This window comes from Watersipora subatra, chromosome 6, assembly GCF_963576615.1.
Source record: "Watersipora subatra chromosome 6, tzWatSuba1.1, whole genome shotgun sequence".
NCBI classification, from domain to species: domain Eukaryota; kingdom Metazoa; phylum Bryozoa; class Gymnolaemata; order Cheilostomatida; family Watersiporidae; genus Watersipora; species Watersipora subatra.
This window is the reverse complement of record NC_088713.1, coordinates 30,102,947-30,122,681: the sequence shown is the minus strand read 5'-3', so window position 1 is coordinate 30,122,681 and position 19,735 is coordinate 30,102,947. Positions and strand designations below refer to the sequence as shown.

Here is a 19,735-nt window from a genome sequence, read left to right as displayed (position 1 = left end):
ACATGAGTCCATACGCTTTGTAAAGTACAATCCTGTGGATTTCTCCACGAGATATCTAACTTAATCGTATGTTAGTTCCATTGTTACTGTATTTGTTTTGATGAGAGGAATATGTGTCAGCATACTTTGATCCCTTTGTAAAGCTGCCTAGGGGACAGCTGGCAGCGTTCATTGTATATTGTTATATGACCGCATCCTCTACTGCCAGATCACCTCCAAAGGCTGACAGTTGTAAATAGTCCCATTTTCAGCTGTGTTCAGCGACAGGGTCGCATGGCATGCTAGCTGCGCTCACTGTGTTGAAATCTGTGATGGAATTCATCATTACTTAGTGAAATGATTGTAGTCGGGTTTAGATCTGATCATAGCTAGCCAAATATGATAAATTATAATTGCCAAAACCTAGGTAGGTTCACAGGCTAATGAATTATTGATTTTGTTCTGCATTGTTGATAAACTAGTCCATTCTTTGCTCTAGTGGCATCATTATCTAGATAGCCTGTGGCTTTTGTTGTTAGATATTCTTAGACATTTTCTGCCATGCCTATAGAGTTGTTATCTGGATACATTGAAATGAGTCTTTATGGTACAGAAGGGTGCGTAAAGGTCACTTTATGATTGTAGAGGGTCAACTAGTGGTTAGTCTATATTAAAATCTGCATTCTTACCAACAACACATTTTAACAGTTTCTTTCAAGTAACTTTGTTGTAAAATGTTGCTGTAAATATATTTACAGTGGAACCACGCCATACAACAGTAATTCGTTCTGGTGTTGACATCGTAAGGTGAGAATGTCGTATGGAGGTGCATATGACATTTTGTCGACATTACAACCTATAATCATTATCTAATGCAAACGCCCCCAATTTTCAAAGTATTTCCAGAATATCCTAAAGAGCATGATAAGGAAAAGCTCTTTGTTAGTGTATTCATCTGTCATGAAGGTATGAATACAGTATAAATTTTTCACTTCATTTATAACATTTTTCATATATTTTTGATTTTTAGTTTTAAGGACGTTTTACGTTAAAATATACAGTACTGTATAGTGGTATAATAGTTATGGAAGTTATGATGGGTGGGTTAGAAGCGTTTTAAATGGTTGGAATGGATTCAATCTATTTCCTTTGTTTTAAATAAAAAATAATTATTTGAAATAGGAGCTATTTGGAATCTAAGCTCAGGTCTGAAACGGATTAAACATGTACCTCAAGATACCTCAAGAGACCACTGTACAACTTGTTATAAATAATAACTTTGTTTTAGAACAGTTTTGAGTTTATTTTTAAGCGGTTTCCATAAAGTGATATGTCATCTCGGCCTGCTAAAGTCGGATGCATGATTTTCTTTAAAATATGGATTTACGTTAAAAAAGATTCCTTCCTAATCGTCAAGATATGAAAATGAAACATTGTTGTATTTCCGGTTTTAGCAGTTTTTTCATAGAGCTTTGAAGCAGTTAAAATGTTCATGATATGTTTAACTATGTTGTCTATGAATGTGTATACTCTATGGATGTTTATACTCTATGGATGTGTATACTCTATGAATGTGTATACTCTATGAATGCGTATAATCTATGAATGCATATACTCTATGAATGCATATACTCTATGGATGTGTATACTCTATGGATGTGTATACTCTATAAATGCGTATACTCTATGAATGCGTATACTCTATGAATGCGTATACTCTATAAATGTGTATACTCTATGAATGTGTATACTCTATAAATGTGTGTACTCTATGAATGTTATTCAGTCCACTCGATTCATCAGCCACCATTGTTATTATTGTTGATTTTTATTATTTTTTTATAGAAAAAGCGGGCGTTCAACAGAACTTAATATAATCTTGTTTTAGAATCACAGTTATGTTGTCCCTAAATGGTTTTAAAAAAAAGTTTTAATAACCTTTTAGTGTTACAAGTTTTAAAGACTTCATGTCAGATATTTTGATAATTTTTTCATGGTAGTAAAAGAAGATTTTAGCGTATCTTTCAATGTACTATTTAATTTGTAGCATTTGCTGTTAATAAAAATGACAGATATTCAATATTGTCAATATATTCAAGGTTGTCGTGGCAGCATAGTGAAAGTTGTGGACATAACCCTCTGGCAGCAAGGGGATCAACATGTTTTCATATTTTGTCATTAGCTTGCTAACAAGCCCTTCTGTTTTTAGAATGAGCATTATTATTATAGCATAGGTGATATTATAATTACTAGTGTGTTGGTAGAGATCGGCTGGCCTGCCAATTAAGCACTGAGAAAAGGTGTATGAGCAATAATTCTAACACCATGGAAGATCGGTAGCAGATGGTAGCATGCCGCATGTTAAAGCTAAATGTCGCGGGTTCAAATCTCGTATGATGCAATTTTTTTCCAGTCATGGCTTCGGAGAGGCAGATAAGCACGGTTCTTATTGTAGTGAAGATATTTTACACATTTTAACATGAAAATTTTTTTTTGCACAGTAGACCTTCCTGTCAAGAAAAAAAAATTGATGTAAGTTGACATTGAACGTGTGCACTTCTCTTAATGTGTTGTAAAATTAATATAGTAATGGATCATAGACTAAGTGGAAGTGATACGAAAAGATCAAAATAATAAAAGTTGTGTATGCGAACCAATAACAATAACGCTACAGTTACTGTAGTCGATAAATTAAAAACTTAAGTTTAGTTGTTTTTTATGGCCAAAGGGGTGAGTTTGGGGAGATCTTGGCATGGATTAGGCAATTTACATGTATTTTACTGTTCTTATAACGTAAATTTCCTATAGTGTAGACGTTCTCGTAATGCATTATTTGCATTGTAGGAATGGCTACTGTATTCACATTTTTTCAAGTACATTGTGATTTCTATGTGATATCTGCGTGACATCAGTGCACCATTTACTATGTATTAGAGCAGTGCACCATTCACTATGCATTACATCAGTGCACCATGTACAATGCATTACATCAGTGCACTGTTTACAATGCATTACATCATTGCACTAGTTATTATACATTACATCAGTTCACTAGTTACAATGCATTACATCAGTGCACTGTTTACAATGCATTACATCAGTGCACTAGTTACTATGTATTAAATCAGTGCATTAGTTACAATGCATTAAATCAGTGCACTATTTACAATGCATTACATCAGTGCACGATTTACAATGCATTACATCAGTGCACTAATTACAATGCATTACATCAATGCACTATTTATTATGCATTACATCAGTGCACTGTTTACAATGCATTACATCAGTGCACTAGTTACAATGCATTACATCAGTGTACTAGTTACAATGCACTACTTATAGTTCAGTAATACTTGCAGTTGTATATCCGTAGTACAGTGATAGCAGTAGCATTGCATGATGACCAGTCTTTTTGTAAGGCTGGTGCGCACAATGCCATATGTCGACTATGTCTTCTCAGTAAAAACACATCGACTATGTGCTCTCAGTAATAACACGTCGACTATGTGCTCTCAGTAATAACACGTCGACTGTGTCCTCTCAGTAATAATATGTCGTCTATGTCCTCTCAGTAATAACACGTCGACTATGTCCTCTCAGTATTAATACGTCGACTATGTCCTCTCAGTAATAACACGTCAACTATGTCCTCTCAGTAATAATATGTCGTCTATGTCCTCTCAGTAATAACACGTCGACTATGTCCTCTCAGTATTAATACGTCGACTATGTCCTCTCAGTAATAACACGTCAACTATGTTCTCTCAGTAATAATATGTTGTCTATGTCCTCTCAGTAATAACACGTCGACTATGTCCTCTCAGTATTAATACGTCGACTATGTCCTCTCATTAATAATATCACATCTCACATATCCCATAATATCTTATTAATAAATCACAGACGACTTCCAAAGTATTGTGGAATTAACACCAACATCCGACAATAGAGTGTGAACCAGCCATTTGACAAAAGTACCAACAGGCCAATATTGCTTTATTTGTGTCGCCATCTGCAATGCTTAGATGCTTTTACGATATGTGTATTACTTTGTCTTATTTCCTCGTCTCTATTCAGCATTTACTACCTGGACTTAGCCAAATACCTGCATTTGGACCTGATTCATGACTACTTATTGGGCTGGTTGTATTACTTCTTGAACCAGTTAGATTCAGGAAGTTTTTCAAGTTAGATTTCAAGAAGGTTCCTTCTGGCTATTCTTACCATCAGCACCAGAAGAAAGAACCCTTCCTAGCTGGAATTCATTGGAGCATGTTTTAGGCGATTGTTGTGTGTTGAGATCATGTGTCTGTTGCTGTAGTTACTCGTACACTCACGTTTCTATGAGAGTTCATCAGGTGTAATAAACAAGTAGACAATCATTCCTAAATGCAGCAATGTGGTCGAGTAGAGCTGATGGTGTTGTGCCTGGCTGCCAAGCCGACTCTCTGATTTCAAATCCCTCGCAATGCAAACTTTTCCTCAACATCTGACTGTGCCTACGGACTGACACGGTCGGATTATATATAGTAAATAATTGTAAATTTAGTTCGACATAATCTGAAGTATATAACAGAACTCTTCGATTATTAAGCTGTTGTTATAAAAAACTGGGGACAAGATTGTCAGAGCACTGGCTCACACGAACTCATTGATTGTTGAAGAGCGTCTTGAGCTGATATCAGATGCTGATATGAACTCTCTTTTGTGTCCTGTGTCACAGTCTGTCTACATCTCCCTACTAATATACCGGACATTCGGTCCGCGGGGATTCCAGACACGAGCTTACACAGAGTCAATATCTATTGTCTGTTGAGAATGTTGGCTAATAAGACTTTAATTGCAGTTTATCAGGCAGCTTCTACCCACGGCAGCGCTAGGGATAACTACACGTCTACCTGATTACTTCTCCACGTTTCACCTCATTGGATTTGTTTTCTCCTGCATCACTTGTTTACTAAAAGTTATGCTTCTTAGATAAGACAGAGTTTTACTAAGAACGAGGTTTGGTATTTAAAAAAGAGAGTTGTTAGGCCGACAACTCCTGAGTCATTGGCCATGTTGATCGTATTTATGTACAGTGCGCCACGGGTTACGATGTCGTCTTACAATGTGGAACACAATGTTTTTCCGTTCCCTCTATATGACATTTCTGTCGACATATGACGTCAAAAAATTTTTCAAAATTCAAATTAGGCAATCGGTGTGCTGAATACGTCGAAATAATGGAGATGCACATGCTATTTTCCAAAATCTTCACAACGCCTGAAAGAGTTACGATGCTCGCTCTCTCAGTTCAGCATTATAAATCATAGTGAAACCGTACGTAACTGAAAACAGATGAGTGATAAAATTTTAGATGATGAAAAATTTCAAGTTCAGTAAAATAAATATTAAAACTCAATTTTAAGTGTGTGTTTAATTAGCTAAATTTGTTTAAGTTAAATTCAAAGTTTATATTATATTAAAGTCTGTCTTAAAGGTAAGAACTCCCTCCGGTACGGCACAGTACATTGTAATGTTACATTTTGTTGCAGATCATAACCACTAAATACACTGAAGTTACTGTAGGTAGCTATAGTTACTGAGGTTACAATACTATTTTGTTACTAATTTTTAATATGTACAGTACGTATATATACATACTGTACATTCTATATATAGAAGTTTGATGTTGTTTTACCAGAGGGTGTCTGCATTAGATATTTACTATGGGTTTCTATACCTCTCCATATGGCATTGTCGCCTTACGATGCCAACACTGGAACGAATCAATATCGTCTAGCGTGGTTCCACTGTATTTGCTTGTCCAAGAAGTGACCCCACTTGCAGTTTTGCGGAGGAGCTCTCTGAATCAATTTCAGCAATCTCCATTCGTTACAAATTCATATGTTCTACGGCAACCTTATCCCATTTCATTTTAATCCAACCAAATTTTAATCCAAATACTTTAACAAAATATTTAATCTAAATATAGTTGTGCGTGCTTCCAACCAAATATAGTTGGGGGCTATGCTACGAACACTAATTTTTTTGCACACGATTAAGGAATTTAGTCTATTGTCTGCTGCTGTTAATCGCTATTGATTACATCACTATTGTAATATTTTAAAATATTTACTGAGTTTTTTGTGCTATTTATTATATATTTTATTCTGTCATTATTTGGCCTCCTAAATATAATAAAAATATTATAAAAAGGCTGACAAGACCATCCAAAGATTCCAAGTAACAGTTTCTAGCTTTTTTATTTTTGCACATGCATGAGAATTAGTGTAGGCAGCAGTAACAGCTTGTTGTCGGCAGCAATTGAGCCTTTCATCGTAGCAAGGGTAAGCAACTCCATATTCTTTCTTGTAGAAGTCCAGATGTCACAGTTTGAGCCTTGAATGTCACATTTGTTGCTTCAATACAGTCATAATGTTGTTTATAGCAGGTTTTATAGACCCGAGTAATCTGGTAGGCGAGTGCCCCATGAGAGATCGTCAGGTGTGCCAATAAAGCACAGAAAATAAGTATTCGCATAATCATTCTTAAACACGGAAGGCAAATGATTGATGCATGTGATAGTGTGTCGGGTGCTGAAGCTCTTTCTTATAGGTTCAAACCTCGGATGGTGCAATCTTTTTTCCCTGCCTCCAACTGTAACTATGAACAGACCCTGCTAATATTATAGTAAAAATTTCTTAGCTTTTGTATGTAAGAAAAGTTGATATATATCATGGCTATTTAAAAAATTTCTCTCGAAGCTATAATAGGTATTTATCCCTGTTGTTAGCGCACCATTTCACTCCTACTCTTGTAAATTAGATATGTATACTGTTTATAAATATGTGTTGATGCTGAAACATAAATTTGAAGTATTTGGAATCGCTGATTTATGTGTCATTCATTTTAACATAATTATACTCAGGTTGAAGGGTCAAGTTCGCTGGATTGTCATGAAGGACCTTTTATTGTATGAGAGTTGAAGCAAGTTTTTGTTTGACAGGCTTTCAGGCTCTTATTATTCTATGTTGATTTTGTGTGCACAGCTCATGACATCCCAAAGACTGAAGCGGGCTTTGAAATTGTTCATTTTAAAGATTGTCAAGTTTGTAAACATCTGATTTTTTGTGAAATCAAAAAATTCATCCATGCCAGATCCAATGTTAATATGCAACGCAATCATTGTATCGGCTTGGACAATTCGGGAGATAAATTTATCTGGCCCAGCATGCATTGCGTTGCAACCTGTCCGGACACTATCATTACACAATGCATGTATTCCCTTGGACAGTGCCAACATAGTCTCATTGGGATTCGCTGCAAGACTTGCCATTGTCAAAGGCAGCGTTTCTAATCAGTGTTGCGAATCAGCACCGGGATGAGGTGAAACTCGATACTTGCTTATTTCAGTGGTATGGAACTGTTCCTGGCACAATTCATCGATTCCTTAGAGAGAGCTACTGTCTACATAGTCATGGGCCACTAACCCATAGTCTCCACTCATTCTCTCCTAATAATACCCCACAGGATAAAATTATTTGATGAATTTAATAATTCGTGAGTTCCTGTACAGTCAATTTCGCGAATTATTAAAATCCGCGAATAATTATTTTTATTTTTAACACAAGGGGGAACAACTACTACCTCAAATTAAAAACTAGCCACTAGGCAAAGTTAGTAAACGTTGCTGAGTTCCAAACTCTTTTAAACTCTTCGCTGGTGCTTTGAGTTGAGCCCATTGCCAATGCATCACACTTCTTTACAAAGTTTTCAAGGTTGTCACAAGTTATTCGGAAATGGCACAGCATCGTCATCGAAAAAGTCTCTCCTGTAATTCTTTACGTTAAAAAACTCATAATTTACTACAAGTTGTTGGCTCACCGAAGGCCCCCAAATTGACGAACATTCATGAAAACCTCCGGATGCAGCCAAAAATTTATAGCTTAGCATGATCGACATTTATTTCTCAGCTAAATAGAAACCTAAGCACATGGTATACGCGTGGGAAGGTTTTTCTCTATTGATAGCAGCTTTCACGGATCAATTTATTTGCCAATGTGTTCATGTGCGAATAACTTGGTCCACTAATATGCATGAAAAGACATTTTTTGCGAAATTTAATTCCACGAATAATTTCATCCTGTAGGATAACTTATCCTACCATTTATCATGTTCATCTCCATCGCACTACATACACGGTGTATGATTTGTCACAATCTGAATGTGATATTCGATGATTCCATTGTTGCAGTCGACACGGCTAGAGGAACAGCGTACCACTTTGCCTCGTGGGGGTGCTGCCACTGGAAAAGACGTCAACCAAATGTCTGCCCCAACTGTACCGGATGAAGACTTCTTCAGTATGATATCTCGACTGCAGGTGGGTGCATATCCAGGCGAGGGTGGTGTTAGGCTTCTCTGAGATATATAGTAGGTCTAAGTGTTAGGCTTCTCTGAGATATATAGTAGGCCTAAGCTTGCTGAACTTTAGCCTTTAAGGTTGTCACGACAGCATAGTAAAAGTTGACCACTTGCTGCCGGAGGATAACCCCCTGGCAGCAAGGGGATCAACATGTTTTCATATTTTGTCATTAACTTGCTAATGACAAAATATGAAAACATTTTGTTTTCATTTTGCTTCTGTATTTAGAATGAGCATTATTATTATAGCATAGGTGATATTATAATTACTAATATGCTGGTAGAGGTCGTCTGGTCTGCCAATTAAGCACTGACAATAAGTGTATGAACAATAATTCTAACACCATGGAAGATCGGTAGCAGATGATAGCACGCCAGATGTTAAAGCTGAATGTCGCAGGTTCAAATCTTGTATGATGCAATCTTTTTCTCCCGTCATGGCTCCGGAGAGACAGATAGGCTCAGTTCTTATTGAAGTGCAGATATGTTACACATTTTAGGCATGTTACTAGTACCTCACAGAATAATGTTCTGTGAGAGATCGTTTGGTGTGCCGATAAAACACTGAGAAAAAGTATTTGAACAATATACCTTGAAGAAATACTTAAAAATGCCTGAAAAATATCTAGTTGCGTTAATAGAAACTCCTTTCTCCGATGTCAAGTGGCTTCACTTTGCTTTGAAATTAGCTAATGTTATCACAAGTGCTGAAATAACTCTTCCCATAGACTATTGTGAAGAGAAGGGTCAGTAAAGGGTCATTGGAATCAACACTTATAGATCCACATTTTTATAGTTTTCCATAAATTTCTTTTGTTGGGGGACTCAAATGTCTAAACAGGAAACTTTAATAAGTATATATAGATATATTTATATAGCAACTAGCCATACAAAGCTAACTGTAATAATCAAAGCTCTCAGATCATAGAAAGGGATAATTTTCATTTTATGGATGTACCTGTCATTAGTACTGGAGTTGTCATCCCTTAGAGCTTTTTACACGTTAAAGGATTGTTGATCTGTTGCTTTGATAATGTATAGCACATCCTCTAAGCCTATCATATCGCAGAGAGTTATAGATGAGTCTCTATACAAACTAAATATATTATTTTTATATGTTTCGTTCAACTTTGAATATATACTTTTCAACTCACTCAATTCCTGATGCTGCTGTCCCTTTTCTTCTAACGAAAAGCATCATTTTTTTGATTTTTACACTCAATTATTAAACGTCACTTTGTTTATTTAGAATGCCTATAAAAATTCATACATACTAATATGCATATGGCAGCAACAGACAAGATTAGATAACTTTTAATTGCGAAAGTTATCTTGTATCGTTATAGTCCAACCGGCTGGATGAACAGCGATACGAATTCAAAAAACCGGATTCACAGGCAAGAGTGACCGCAAGTACACCAAAAGCTAGCACCAGCAAGGTGAGTCTTCGTACTTCATACCCATTCCTGCCATATCTGCATACGATTGGTTGACTCATACCAGTTCCTGCCATATGTGGATGTGGTTGGTTACTTCATACCCGTCCCTGCCATATGTACATCCGAGTCGGCAATACTATTTCTTGTTCAACAGAATTAATTTCATGCATCAATATCGGCTGTATACATAAATTACCTGGTTGAAGGGCTCTTGCTGTAGTTGTTGATATTAAGCCTTGTCTCTGTGCGCAGCTGCAAATAACTTCTTAAATGATGCGCATTGTGGCGATGCCAAGAAAGTACTTTTTGTTTTCATTGTTTGTCAAGACTGCCCTTGCATTGTTAATGCTTGTTAACTCTTTCACTAAAATTCATTCATTAAATCTTACCGAATGAATATTCTGCCTGAATTAATAAAATGAAGTTTTCAAAAACTCGATAGACCGCTAGTATTTAAGCAATATCTCGAGAATAAAAGCAGTTATCGTTTTACTGTAAAATGCATCTTATTCAGAACAAAAGTTTCTACAAGATGAGTACAAAGTGAATCTCACTCTCGTACAATCTCTAACGTTTTATTTGCGTTGAACGAACGTGGTGTGTTTCTCCTTGTCATGACGACAACGATCTGGTTTTGCCGTTTTGAAAAATAATTAGAAATAGAATCACTGAACCAAGATACTTTTTATTTTTTTGGCAAGTGACAACAAGTGAGTGACAACAAGTGATTGACAACAAGTGAGTGACAACAAGTGATTGACAACAAGTGATTGACAACAAGGTTGTTTTACTGGAGACAAAATTGGATTGGTCTAGCTAATGTAAGGGCTTCGGAATGAAAAGAAAAGTGAAACCCTATTGATATGCCGATACATCGGCTTACGGTGGCGAAAGGGTTAAAATGATCAAGGAAAGTTATCAGGTTTTTAAACTCTTCGTAAACTATGCCCGGAACATTTGTATCCATCCTTCCACACGCATGACAAACATTGTTATCTGTTTCCTGACACGAAAATACTGCACCCACCACCGTATGTTTCAGTTTATGAACTTTCTGTTACTATGACCTTCAATTCACCTTCACTATTCCGACTCCTCAATATTATTCGATTATCAATTTTTGAAGTAGTTTGTTCAGCTCGCTTAACAATTCCTGAATTCTGTATTTTCATTTGGTGTTTGGCATGTTAAGAAAAACATCATTTTGTTGATGGTTGCTTATGCAAAAAAAATGTATACATACATCCTTTACCCGTTTTGATCATGCTGGCAGTTAGGCTGATGTACTAGTTCTGCATGCGAATAGTACAATAGTATTACAATGGCAAAATTTTAAGAAGTAAGCGCAAAATGGATATTATTGAAATAGCATCTACAGCTGACCCTGGGGTTTAGAATGTGTCTCTGGGTAATCAAAGGTCAAAGGGCGGAACAACGGGACATGAGTAATAAACATATAGAAACTAAGGCTGGGCGGTTTTGGGCGCCAACTGTATACCGAGACCGCACGTGTTTAAACCGATACCGTACCGCATACCGACATTGAGAGAACAACTCCCAAAAACACACGGTTCGGTTTACACACCAACAAATACCGCAAAATGAGACAAAACCGCATGAATTTTTGGGAGTTGTGTTCACCTACCATTGCTACTCAACACTAGCCAGCTCTACTTGAGTACAGGGTCCCTTGGTACAAGGGATGGCATTTAGGTTGCAAAATCCACCTGTTGGTTCATTCCACCACTCTTAACTTTAAAGTTGAATATTGTGTATTCTTTATTTTAGGCGAGCGTGTAGAAAGCGACCATAGAATACAAAATCATAGACACACATAAAATCATGTATGATGTTTGTTGAGAATAAACCCAGCTCTTCAGCAATGAACGACAATTTATTTTATTTATATATGTAATTACAAATACCGTATATAAAACATCATTCAACTTGACAGCGTTTACTGCAATCCTACATACATCTACAAATAAATTGCGTGCTTATTAATAACTAACATGGAAGAAGTAAGCAGCGTGGTTTCTACATCTAATGTAGTGTATCAAAGCATTGCCAAACATCGGATTTCGATGATGTCGGTGTTAAAACTTCCAAATCTGCATCTTCGGTAGATTTCAATGATGATGATGGTGATAAAAACCCCAAATCAGCATCCTCGGTGTCTTCACCTACCAATGATGACAAAAATCAATTAGAGTACGAACTACAAAGTAAACAGAAACATAAAATATAGAGCAGTCGGCGAAGAGTAAAATTTTGCAAGCAACAATGTCTATACCAGTAATTGTCATTCTAAAAGCTTTAAACAATGTCTATATCATAAAATTTTGTTCTCAAGAGCTTCAAAGAAATAACGCACATTATTAAAATGATAGATTTTATTTAAGTTCAGGCGGTTAGTTATGTCCAGACTGGAAACAAAACTCCTAATGATAAGGAATTAATTATTACAATTAAAAAGATAATGCAACTGATAGAGTGTATGGTTTGGAAATTATCATTGACAGTCATAACAAACTCGAAAATTTTGAGTTCGAGTATTGAATAAATAATATTCTCATTAATTCTGCTGCCTAGCTAATATTTCCTCTCCATTTAAATTTATAAAAAAATAGTACGGACACTACAACTGCAATAACTGGCAAGTCAATGTTCACGGCTGTCCATCTGATTAGCATCAATCTTTATTGAATCAAAAATAAAAAAATGATGATCCGCACCCATGCATACGATAGATTTAGACTTAGAGAGTAGAATGAAAAATCAAATGCCTCCCAGCCATACCAACTAATGCACCAAGTACCGACACAAACCTTAAGTGTGACCACTCGTGGCCTAACATCGAGTATAATAAGAAACAATGAAAGCATTTACCTTCTGCGATACTCTCGCCGTACATTCTAGCATGACGACTCTTCTTCCTGCAAAGGATAGCCCCCTGCGACGAATCATCATCTCCATCCACCAATCAATCTGCTCTATTTTGGAGCCACTTTTACCATGTGACAACAGTTGCTCGGTCTACCTGAGTGCGTACCGATACCGATTGAATGTTGACATAATTGTTCGGTATTCTCGGTGCGTGAACGACCGAACCGCACCACGCGGTTTCATTGTGACATTTTTACCGCTCGGTTTTAAAACCAAGTACCGCAAAAACACGGTAATACCGACATACCGCCCAGCTTTAATAGAAACGCGGCATGAAGCCAGTGAAAGAGGCTATTCACTGTTATATGACTGTGAATAGCCTCTCTACATCTCTTAATATATTTTACTATCAGTTGGTTCATTCCCATTATCCGTAAAAGTACTAGTGATTGATTTCACTTCCCCAGTGATTAGGGCTTTTATTTTTTTGTTTCACATTTTGAGCATTATAGACACTTACAGATGCTTATAGCACTTGCACAGAGTTTCAGTAGATTTTTTAGTAAAAGTTTTAGTAGAAAGTATTTTGGTTCTTTTCAATCATTTGTGATTCTTATTGATGTTTGAGGTGATTTGACTGCCAGATTGTTTCAAGAATAAAATCAATGAAACTCGAACGTGTTGAAATGAAACGCTCAGAAGAAATATATGTGCGAAATTACATCACTGACTAATGTGTTCAAGTTGTGCCATCAAGCGTCTTTATTCTGTTGACCTATTCGCAACTATAGATATCATAATCGCACTTATGCTTGATCTGAACACTTTAATCGCGATCAAGTTCTGTTGGTTTCAATCTTGAAATATCCTGGCAGTCAGATTGTCTCAAGCATAAAAAACAATTGCAAATGGTAGAAAAATACTGATACTTACTTTTTGATAAAATCTACTGAGACTTTATGCAAATTCATTTGTTAAAAGGCTAAATATGGCAGATCATTTCAAACACTGAAAACAAAACCACCACAAGTGATAAAAAATATGGATGCTTTATGATAAAATTTACTAAAACTTTGCGCAACTTCATTTGTTAAAAGAATTTCTACTGGTGACTGTAGTCAACCATTCCCGTTAATTACAGCCAGAAATTAATAGACCCCAGTAATTCACACCTGTTTATCCTTGTCACGATTTCTGTCTCATTTTGTGCAAAAATTTCTCCTTGTTCTAGTAAAATATAGCAAAAACCTAAGTCTCATTTTATGGCCTAGGTGATGGAGTTGTGTTGTCCTGTTGTATTTTCAGCGCTCGATCACAAATTGCTTTACACACTCTTAAGCCTGATTCCCATAACGATTGCCAGACTCCGGCGGTAACTTGCGCAGCAAAACGCTTGCGACGTTAGGCTCGGCGGCATCTGTTCACCTATACGCTGTATCGCTAAACATAATCGCGTAATCAAGTAAAATGTTCGCTCACCATGCCGTTTCTGTAATGGTGACCTTCACCTGTACAGTGCATTTCGGGAAAGTTTTGCCTGCGGCCGTTCGCGAAATTTGAACAGTGCTAAACTATTGTGTTGGCGTCGGCAACTACTGGCCGTCGTCGGCGGTAACTTGCGCGTAGGTTCCCATTTCACCGGTAATAGCCTACGATGCTGTCGCCGGCGCTTTGCGACGTATATGAAAACCAGGCTTTATGAACCTTTTCAGGATCACAAGTTATTACATGAGTTGTTCAAATTATGTTGTAGGAGCACGAAGTTAATTAGTTGAGAATTTAATAAGCGAATAATTAGGCTATATTTTGATCATGGTCAAGGTCAGTCGCATACGTATTTTCATTCGAAAAAAACTAATTACATTGCTGCTTGTTGGAGACTCACTTCGTATTAATTGTTAAAAGATTCTGCATTTAAAGGTATATGGTTTATGGTGGTTTCTAGCAAAAATAAAGGAGTAAATCATCACTACCAGCAAATGCCTCTTAAAATGTGAAGTGGTCTTCATGTCTGACTGCATTGTAACTGCTTCATTGCCAAAAACCTTTGTTATGGTTGAGTTATTCACCAACTGCCACATGGTAGTTGGTAACTGCTGGTAGGTTCTCTATCGAGCCATATGATCCATGTGATTGATCTGAGTCTCCTTTTTGTCAACCAATCAGACACATTAGCCAATCAGACACATTAGCCAATCAGACACATTTATTTTCCACCTTTTCTCAAAGATGAACTTGCACAGAATTTTACATAAATTTTTCACAAATCATCTTCATAATCATCGGTATCTTTCCATCATTTGCGATTGTTTTGGATGTTTGAGGTGATCGGATTGCCAGGATGTTTCAAGATTAAAATCGATAAAACTTGTTGTGATTAAAATGCTCAAATCAAGCGAAAACGCTATTATGACATTCATAATTGCAAAGAGGCTGACAGAATAGACACGGGTAACATTTCAACTTGAACACAATAGCTGATATCAACTGTCACCATAACAGCTAGTGACGCCATTTCTCACTTTTTCTTTCTTGGAGCTTGAATCGCGGATCAAGTTTTATCAATTTTAATCTTGAAACATCCTGGCAATCAGATCACCTCAAATATCAAAAACAAACGCAAATGATGGGAAAATACGGATACTTTCTGATGAAGTCTACAAATACTTTGTGTAAGCTCATCTTTAACGCTGAAAACATAACATAACTCCGATTTGCGGTCTGTAAATTGTCATATGTATTATTAATCTGTGTGTTTTTATTTTTAGGTTTCCATGACGACTAACAGCAAAAACTCATCAGACAAAAAAAAGAAAAAATAGGAAGCCATGATCCTTGCAAGAATACCAACTAATTATTGTACATTTGCTAGCTAGTTGAATAATTTATATATTCTGAGTTGCGTCCTCATGCTTTTTCTTTTTCCATGAAAGCATAACTCCGAAAATCTTTTTATGTAATCGATGTACACCAAACAGCAATATTATGTATGTGGTATGCATATCACACGTGAGCTATAGTAAAGCTGATTTCTTTTTACCCGCTTATTGAATACTATATTTCAATATTTGAAGCATTTCCATTTTTTATTGGTTTGTACTCGAGGTAGTAGCCAATCAAACATTAGATCTGTATCGACTGTGTGAAGCTCAACATCATGTATTATTAAGCAACTGCTTACTATCGAACGATATTATTTTGTATACATGAAACGTAATTATTTTATTGTGTCTAAGCAAAAGAAAGAATAAAAGGTATCTTCAGTATGTAACCCTAGTTTATTGGGTGTCACTCATTCTTAACTCAAAAAGGCTTAGGTATTTGTTGACATGGTGGGTGACTTAGAAAAGACCCAGAAAGATTTAAACTTGGCTACTGATGCAATCTAGCAATGTTGTTTATTTAGTATTGGCGTTGCCTTCTGTTGGTAGATAAGTTTGAATACGGTATAAAGCAGGTTGCTTTGTCACTAATAGTCAATATTTTTCGGTTCTGCTTGTTTCTGAAACATACTTTGTCACCTTGTTCGACAATATCGATAACTTTGTAACCTACAACGCTGGCTAAGTTAGACCTGGTTCTCAAGGATAATACCTTCTACAAGACTGGGCAGTGAGAACTGAGAATGGACTCTGAAATTGGCAAGAGGTTGCTGGTGTTAAAATGAAAAAATGAGAATTCATTTTGCAACATTTTTGATAACAATGCATTCAACTGTCATGTTCAACAATGCTTTTCGGTCTCAATAATCAGCTCCATGGCTTGGGACGGAGAGGTCATAGAAGTAGCTGAAAGAATCTGAAAAACTCCAACTTAGCTCACAATCTCTACTCACCATCATCTGACAAGAATGTCTAAGTAGTATTGTAGAATCCGTCTGTAAGTTGAATTTTTGGTTTTTAATTTTTGCTATTACTCATGCATTTTGAACTTTCAGTGTTCATTGCTGTTATAGTAATCATATTCGATCTGAAGATCTTAGTTTGGGAAATCTTATCGAGCTCACTAGCGCTACTGTTTCGAGCCATACAGTAGACATAAAATTTTCAACAAGATGGGCAACTCCAACATTATTCATTGCATTTATATGGAGTTGCTTTCTCGCTAATTTTCAGTAGGTAATTGGAGAAGCTGTGAATATATTGATAATGACCACTATTTTGCTCAGTATTTTTTACTTTTTTAACCTTACACTAAATTTTTGCCAGCCTGTCGTGACAGGAAGCATATCATGTCATGTTGTCATGGCACCGCTTTTCCTGTCATGATTGACAGGAAGCAGAAGGTACGGCTCTCACTCTTTTATTTGCAAATTGTTATCGAATGCTTCATGCTTGCAAATGATGAAAACAGCACTTACGAATGATGCGCAGGAAAATGCCACCGAACCTATTTCATTTTAAACATTTTCCACACTTAGGTCATTCCTATTTCAAAAGAGTGCTGCGAAACGAGAAAGAAGTGCGCTGCTATGACCTCTGACATAAAATTCCTTATCTTTGTTGGTTAATCTGCAACATGCATATTTACCTTGAAACACTTATCACATGGTAACACAACTCCAAATCTGCATCATCCACACAATGGAAACATAGAGTTATGTATGACTTGGACTGAAAGGGTTAACATAGACGTATGTTAATCCTTTCAGTCCGAGTTATTTTCCAGTTGACCTCAGGTCAGGCCTAATTAATTTTTCAAACTCGTAATTTAGTAAAGTGAGCCGGAATAGATTGAGCATAGATTATGTTGCGTTCAAAATAATTGAAAATTGTTTTTTGCTACTTATTGGATTGACTCAGAAATCTAGCACCGACTTTCAGTAAATGTACTAAACATGGCGGCCTTCAAAGTTCAGGAAGTTGAAACATATCATGAGATTTGCTTGGTAAAATGTTTTTATCAACCACATTTCAGGTATCAAAATGAACATCAGACTGTCATCTTTCAAAATATGCTTTAAAAAACTCATAAACATGAAGGGAGTATCAATAATGTGACCCAGATAAAGTTATGCTTCGAACCAAGGGAACACAACTCCCGAAATAGTCGAAGTCAGGAGTGAAAAGGTTAAAGGTGAAGCTGTCAGAATCAAATTCAGAAATTGATGTAATTCCTGATATTTTTTCTTTTTTAATTATGACGTAATTTATTGAGTTTTGAATCACAATTGAATCAATTGGGTATGGAAAATACATATTGTGTTGTCGAATACTACTCTATGTCATTCAATCAAATGTGACCATTGATGGTATCTGGCCAATCAAATTGAGCTTTTCTGAAGCTGATAGCTGAAGCTGGTTGCGAGATTTTATTCTTCAGTTACTTTGACTACTTTGAGTTATTTCCCTAGCCAAAGTTTCTAACATAGGCTAGGTTGTTGTGCTGCCGAAAATACTGATAGTTTTCAACACCTGATTGATTCAATTGTGATTTAGAAGGCAATGAATGGCGTGACAGTTTTTAGCAGCAAACCAAACTAATCGCAGGGTCATTTCACATTTATAACGTATATAGCCAAAAACCTCTCTGCTATGGTCGACCCACTCACCAACTGTCAAATAGTAAAAAAACTGAAAATTTGGTCTGAAGTGGGAGTTTCTCTACCGAGCTGTATTACCGATACATTTGCTCTCTAAGTCACTCCTTTTGTTAAACAATTAGACACATTAGCCAACTTTACCTATTTGTTTTGAGAGTTTGCTTTTTCCTTGCATTTTCTAAATGCTGAGAAGAAAACTCCGGCTTGCAGGTGATGGATTGTCACACGTATTAATGAACTGTGTGTCTGTGCACTTTATTTTAGATGTCCGTGACGACTAACAGTAAAAATTTATTAGATAAAAAATAGAGACTCACGATCCGCACCAGAATACGAACTAATTATTGTACCTGTTGCTAGCTAGTGGTATAATTAATATATTGGAGTTGGGTTCTCCTGCTTTGTCTTTTTATTCTTATTAAGACATAATTTCAAAGCTTGATTGTCATCAATTACCACCAAGTACAAACACAATGTATGTGGTATGCGAATCACCAGTAAGCAATAATGAAGCTGAAGTTTTTTCTCAAAGTTGAGAAGAAAACTCCGATTTGTACTATATTTGATCATTCACTACAGTGTGAATATATTGCACTATAATATTTGCACTCGGCATATTTTTTGGCACATGTTCAGAGAAGGTTTCAGTCTGTTCCCAATTATTCTTTTAGCAAGACTTCAGCTAAGTAAACTCTTAAGTAGCATTTAGTTGCCATGGTTGCACTTTCATAACTATCTGCACTTTTATGGAGAGAGTCTCTATTCTCAGACTAAAAATCCAAAGCCAAAGCTAATGTCTTTTTTTAAAGTGAAGGAGTTTGTAGCATTTCACTTAACTAAGTATGCAGGTGTAATTAAGGGTGTATTGGAAGCACCTGGTGTGCACGCGAGCTCGCCGCATGTGTTGCTGCATTTGCAGTCGCAGTATCTGAACGATGAATAGCAACATGGAGTACCCTTTATGGTCACACTCATCCCAATATATCCGCAAAACAGAAGTAAGTATTATCTGCAGTAATTTTGATTATCTTGCTATGGCTATATATAAGTCAATGGATGTATAAATCTATGGATATATAAATCAATGTGTCTTTACACTATGTACATCGGTACAGAGACTGGGCATACCATACCATCACACATGCTGGGGACACCAGCTTTTCAGAGAACTCTGGTACTGCCAGCTCGAAGCCTGCCTAAAAAGTGGTGGTATCGGTGGATGGTGCAGAGCCTGCCTTAAAAGTGGTGACTCGTAGACCTGCCTTAAAAGTGACAGCAAACAAACCAGCCAGAGTGGGTCATATTAGGCTACGGGAGGGAACAGCTTCTCCGGCTACGCAGGAGACTTACTATTATGGTAAAATATGCTCAGCCAGACTATGGGTGAAAGACACAGACCCCGCTACAGACAGCTGCTAGAAGATGCAGCCCATTGGAGAAAAGCCAGAGACGCAACTAAGGATATAAAAGGTCACGA

General features: G+C 36.6%; 1 protein-coding gene across 1 annotated transcript in view; it reads left to right on the top strand.

Annotated features, from left to right (window-relative positions):
* Positions 1–15,976, top strand: part of LOC137398483 (G-protein-signaling modulator 2-like) — a 74,257-nt gene extending 58,281 nt beyond the window's left edge. Inside the window, exons 14-16 of the mRNA XM_068084601.1 lie at positions 8,222–8,350; positions 9,738–9,830; positions 15,485–15,976. Coding sequence (XP_067940702.1) covers positions 8,222–8,350; positions 9,738–9,830; positions 15,485–15,538 — 276 coding nt within the window. The 3' untranslated portion in view covers positions 15,539–15,976. The remainder of the gene's footprint in view (positions 1–8,221; positions 8,351–9,737; positions 9,831–15,484) is intronic.
* Positions 15,977–19,735: the final 3,759 nt, after the last annotated feature.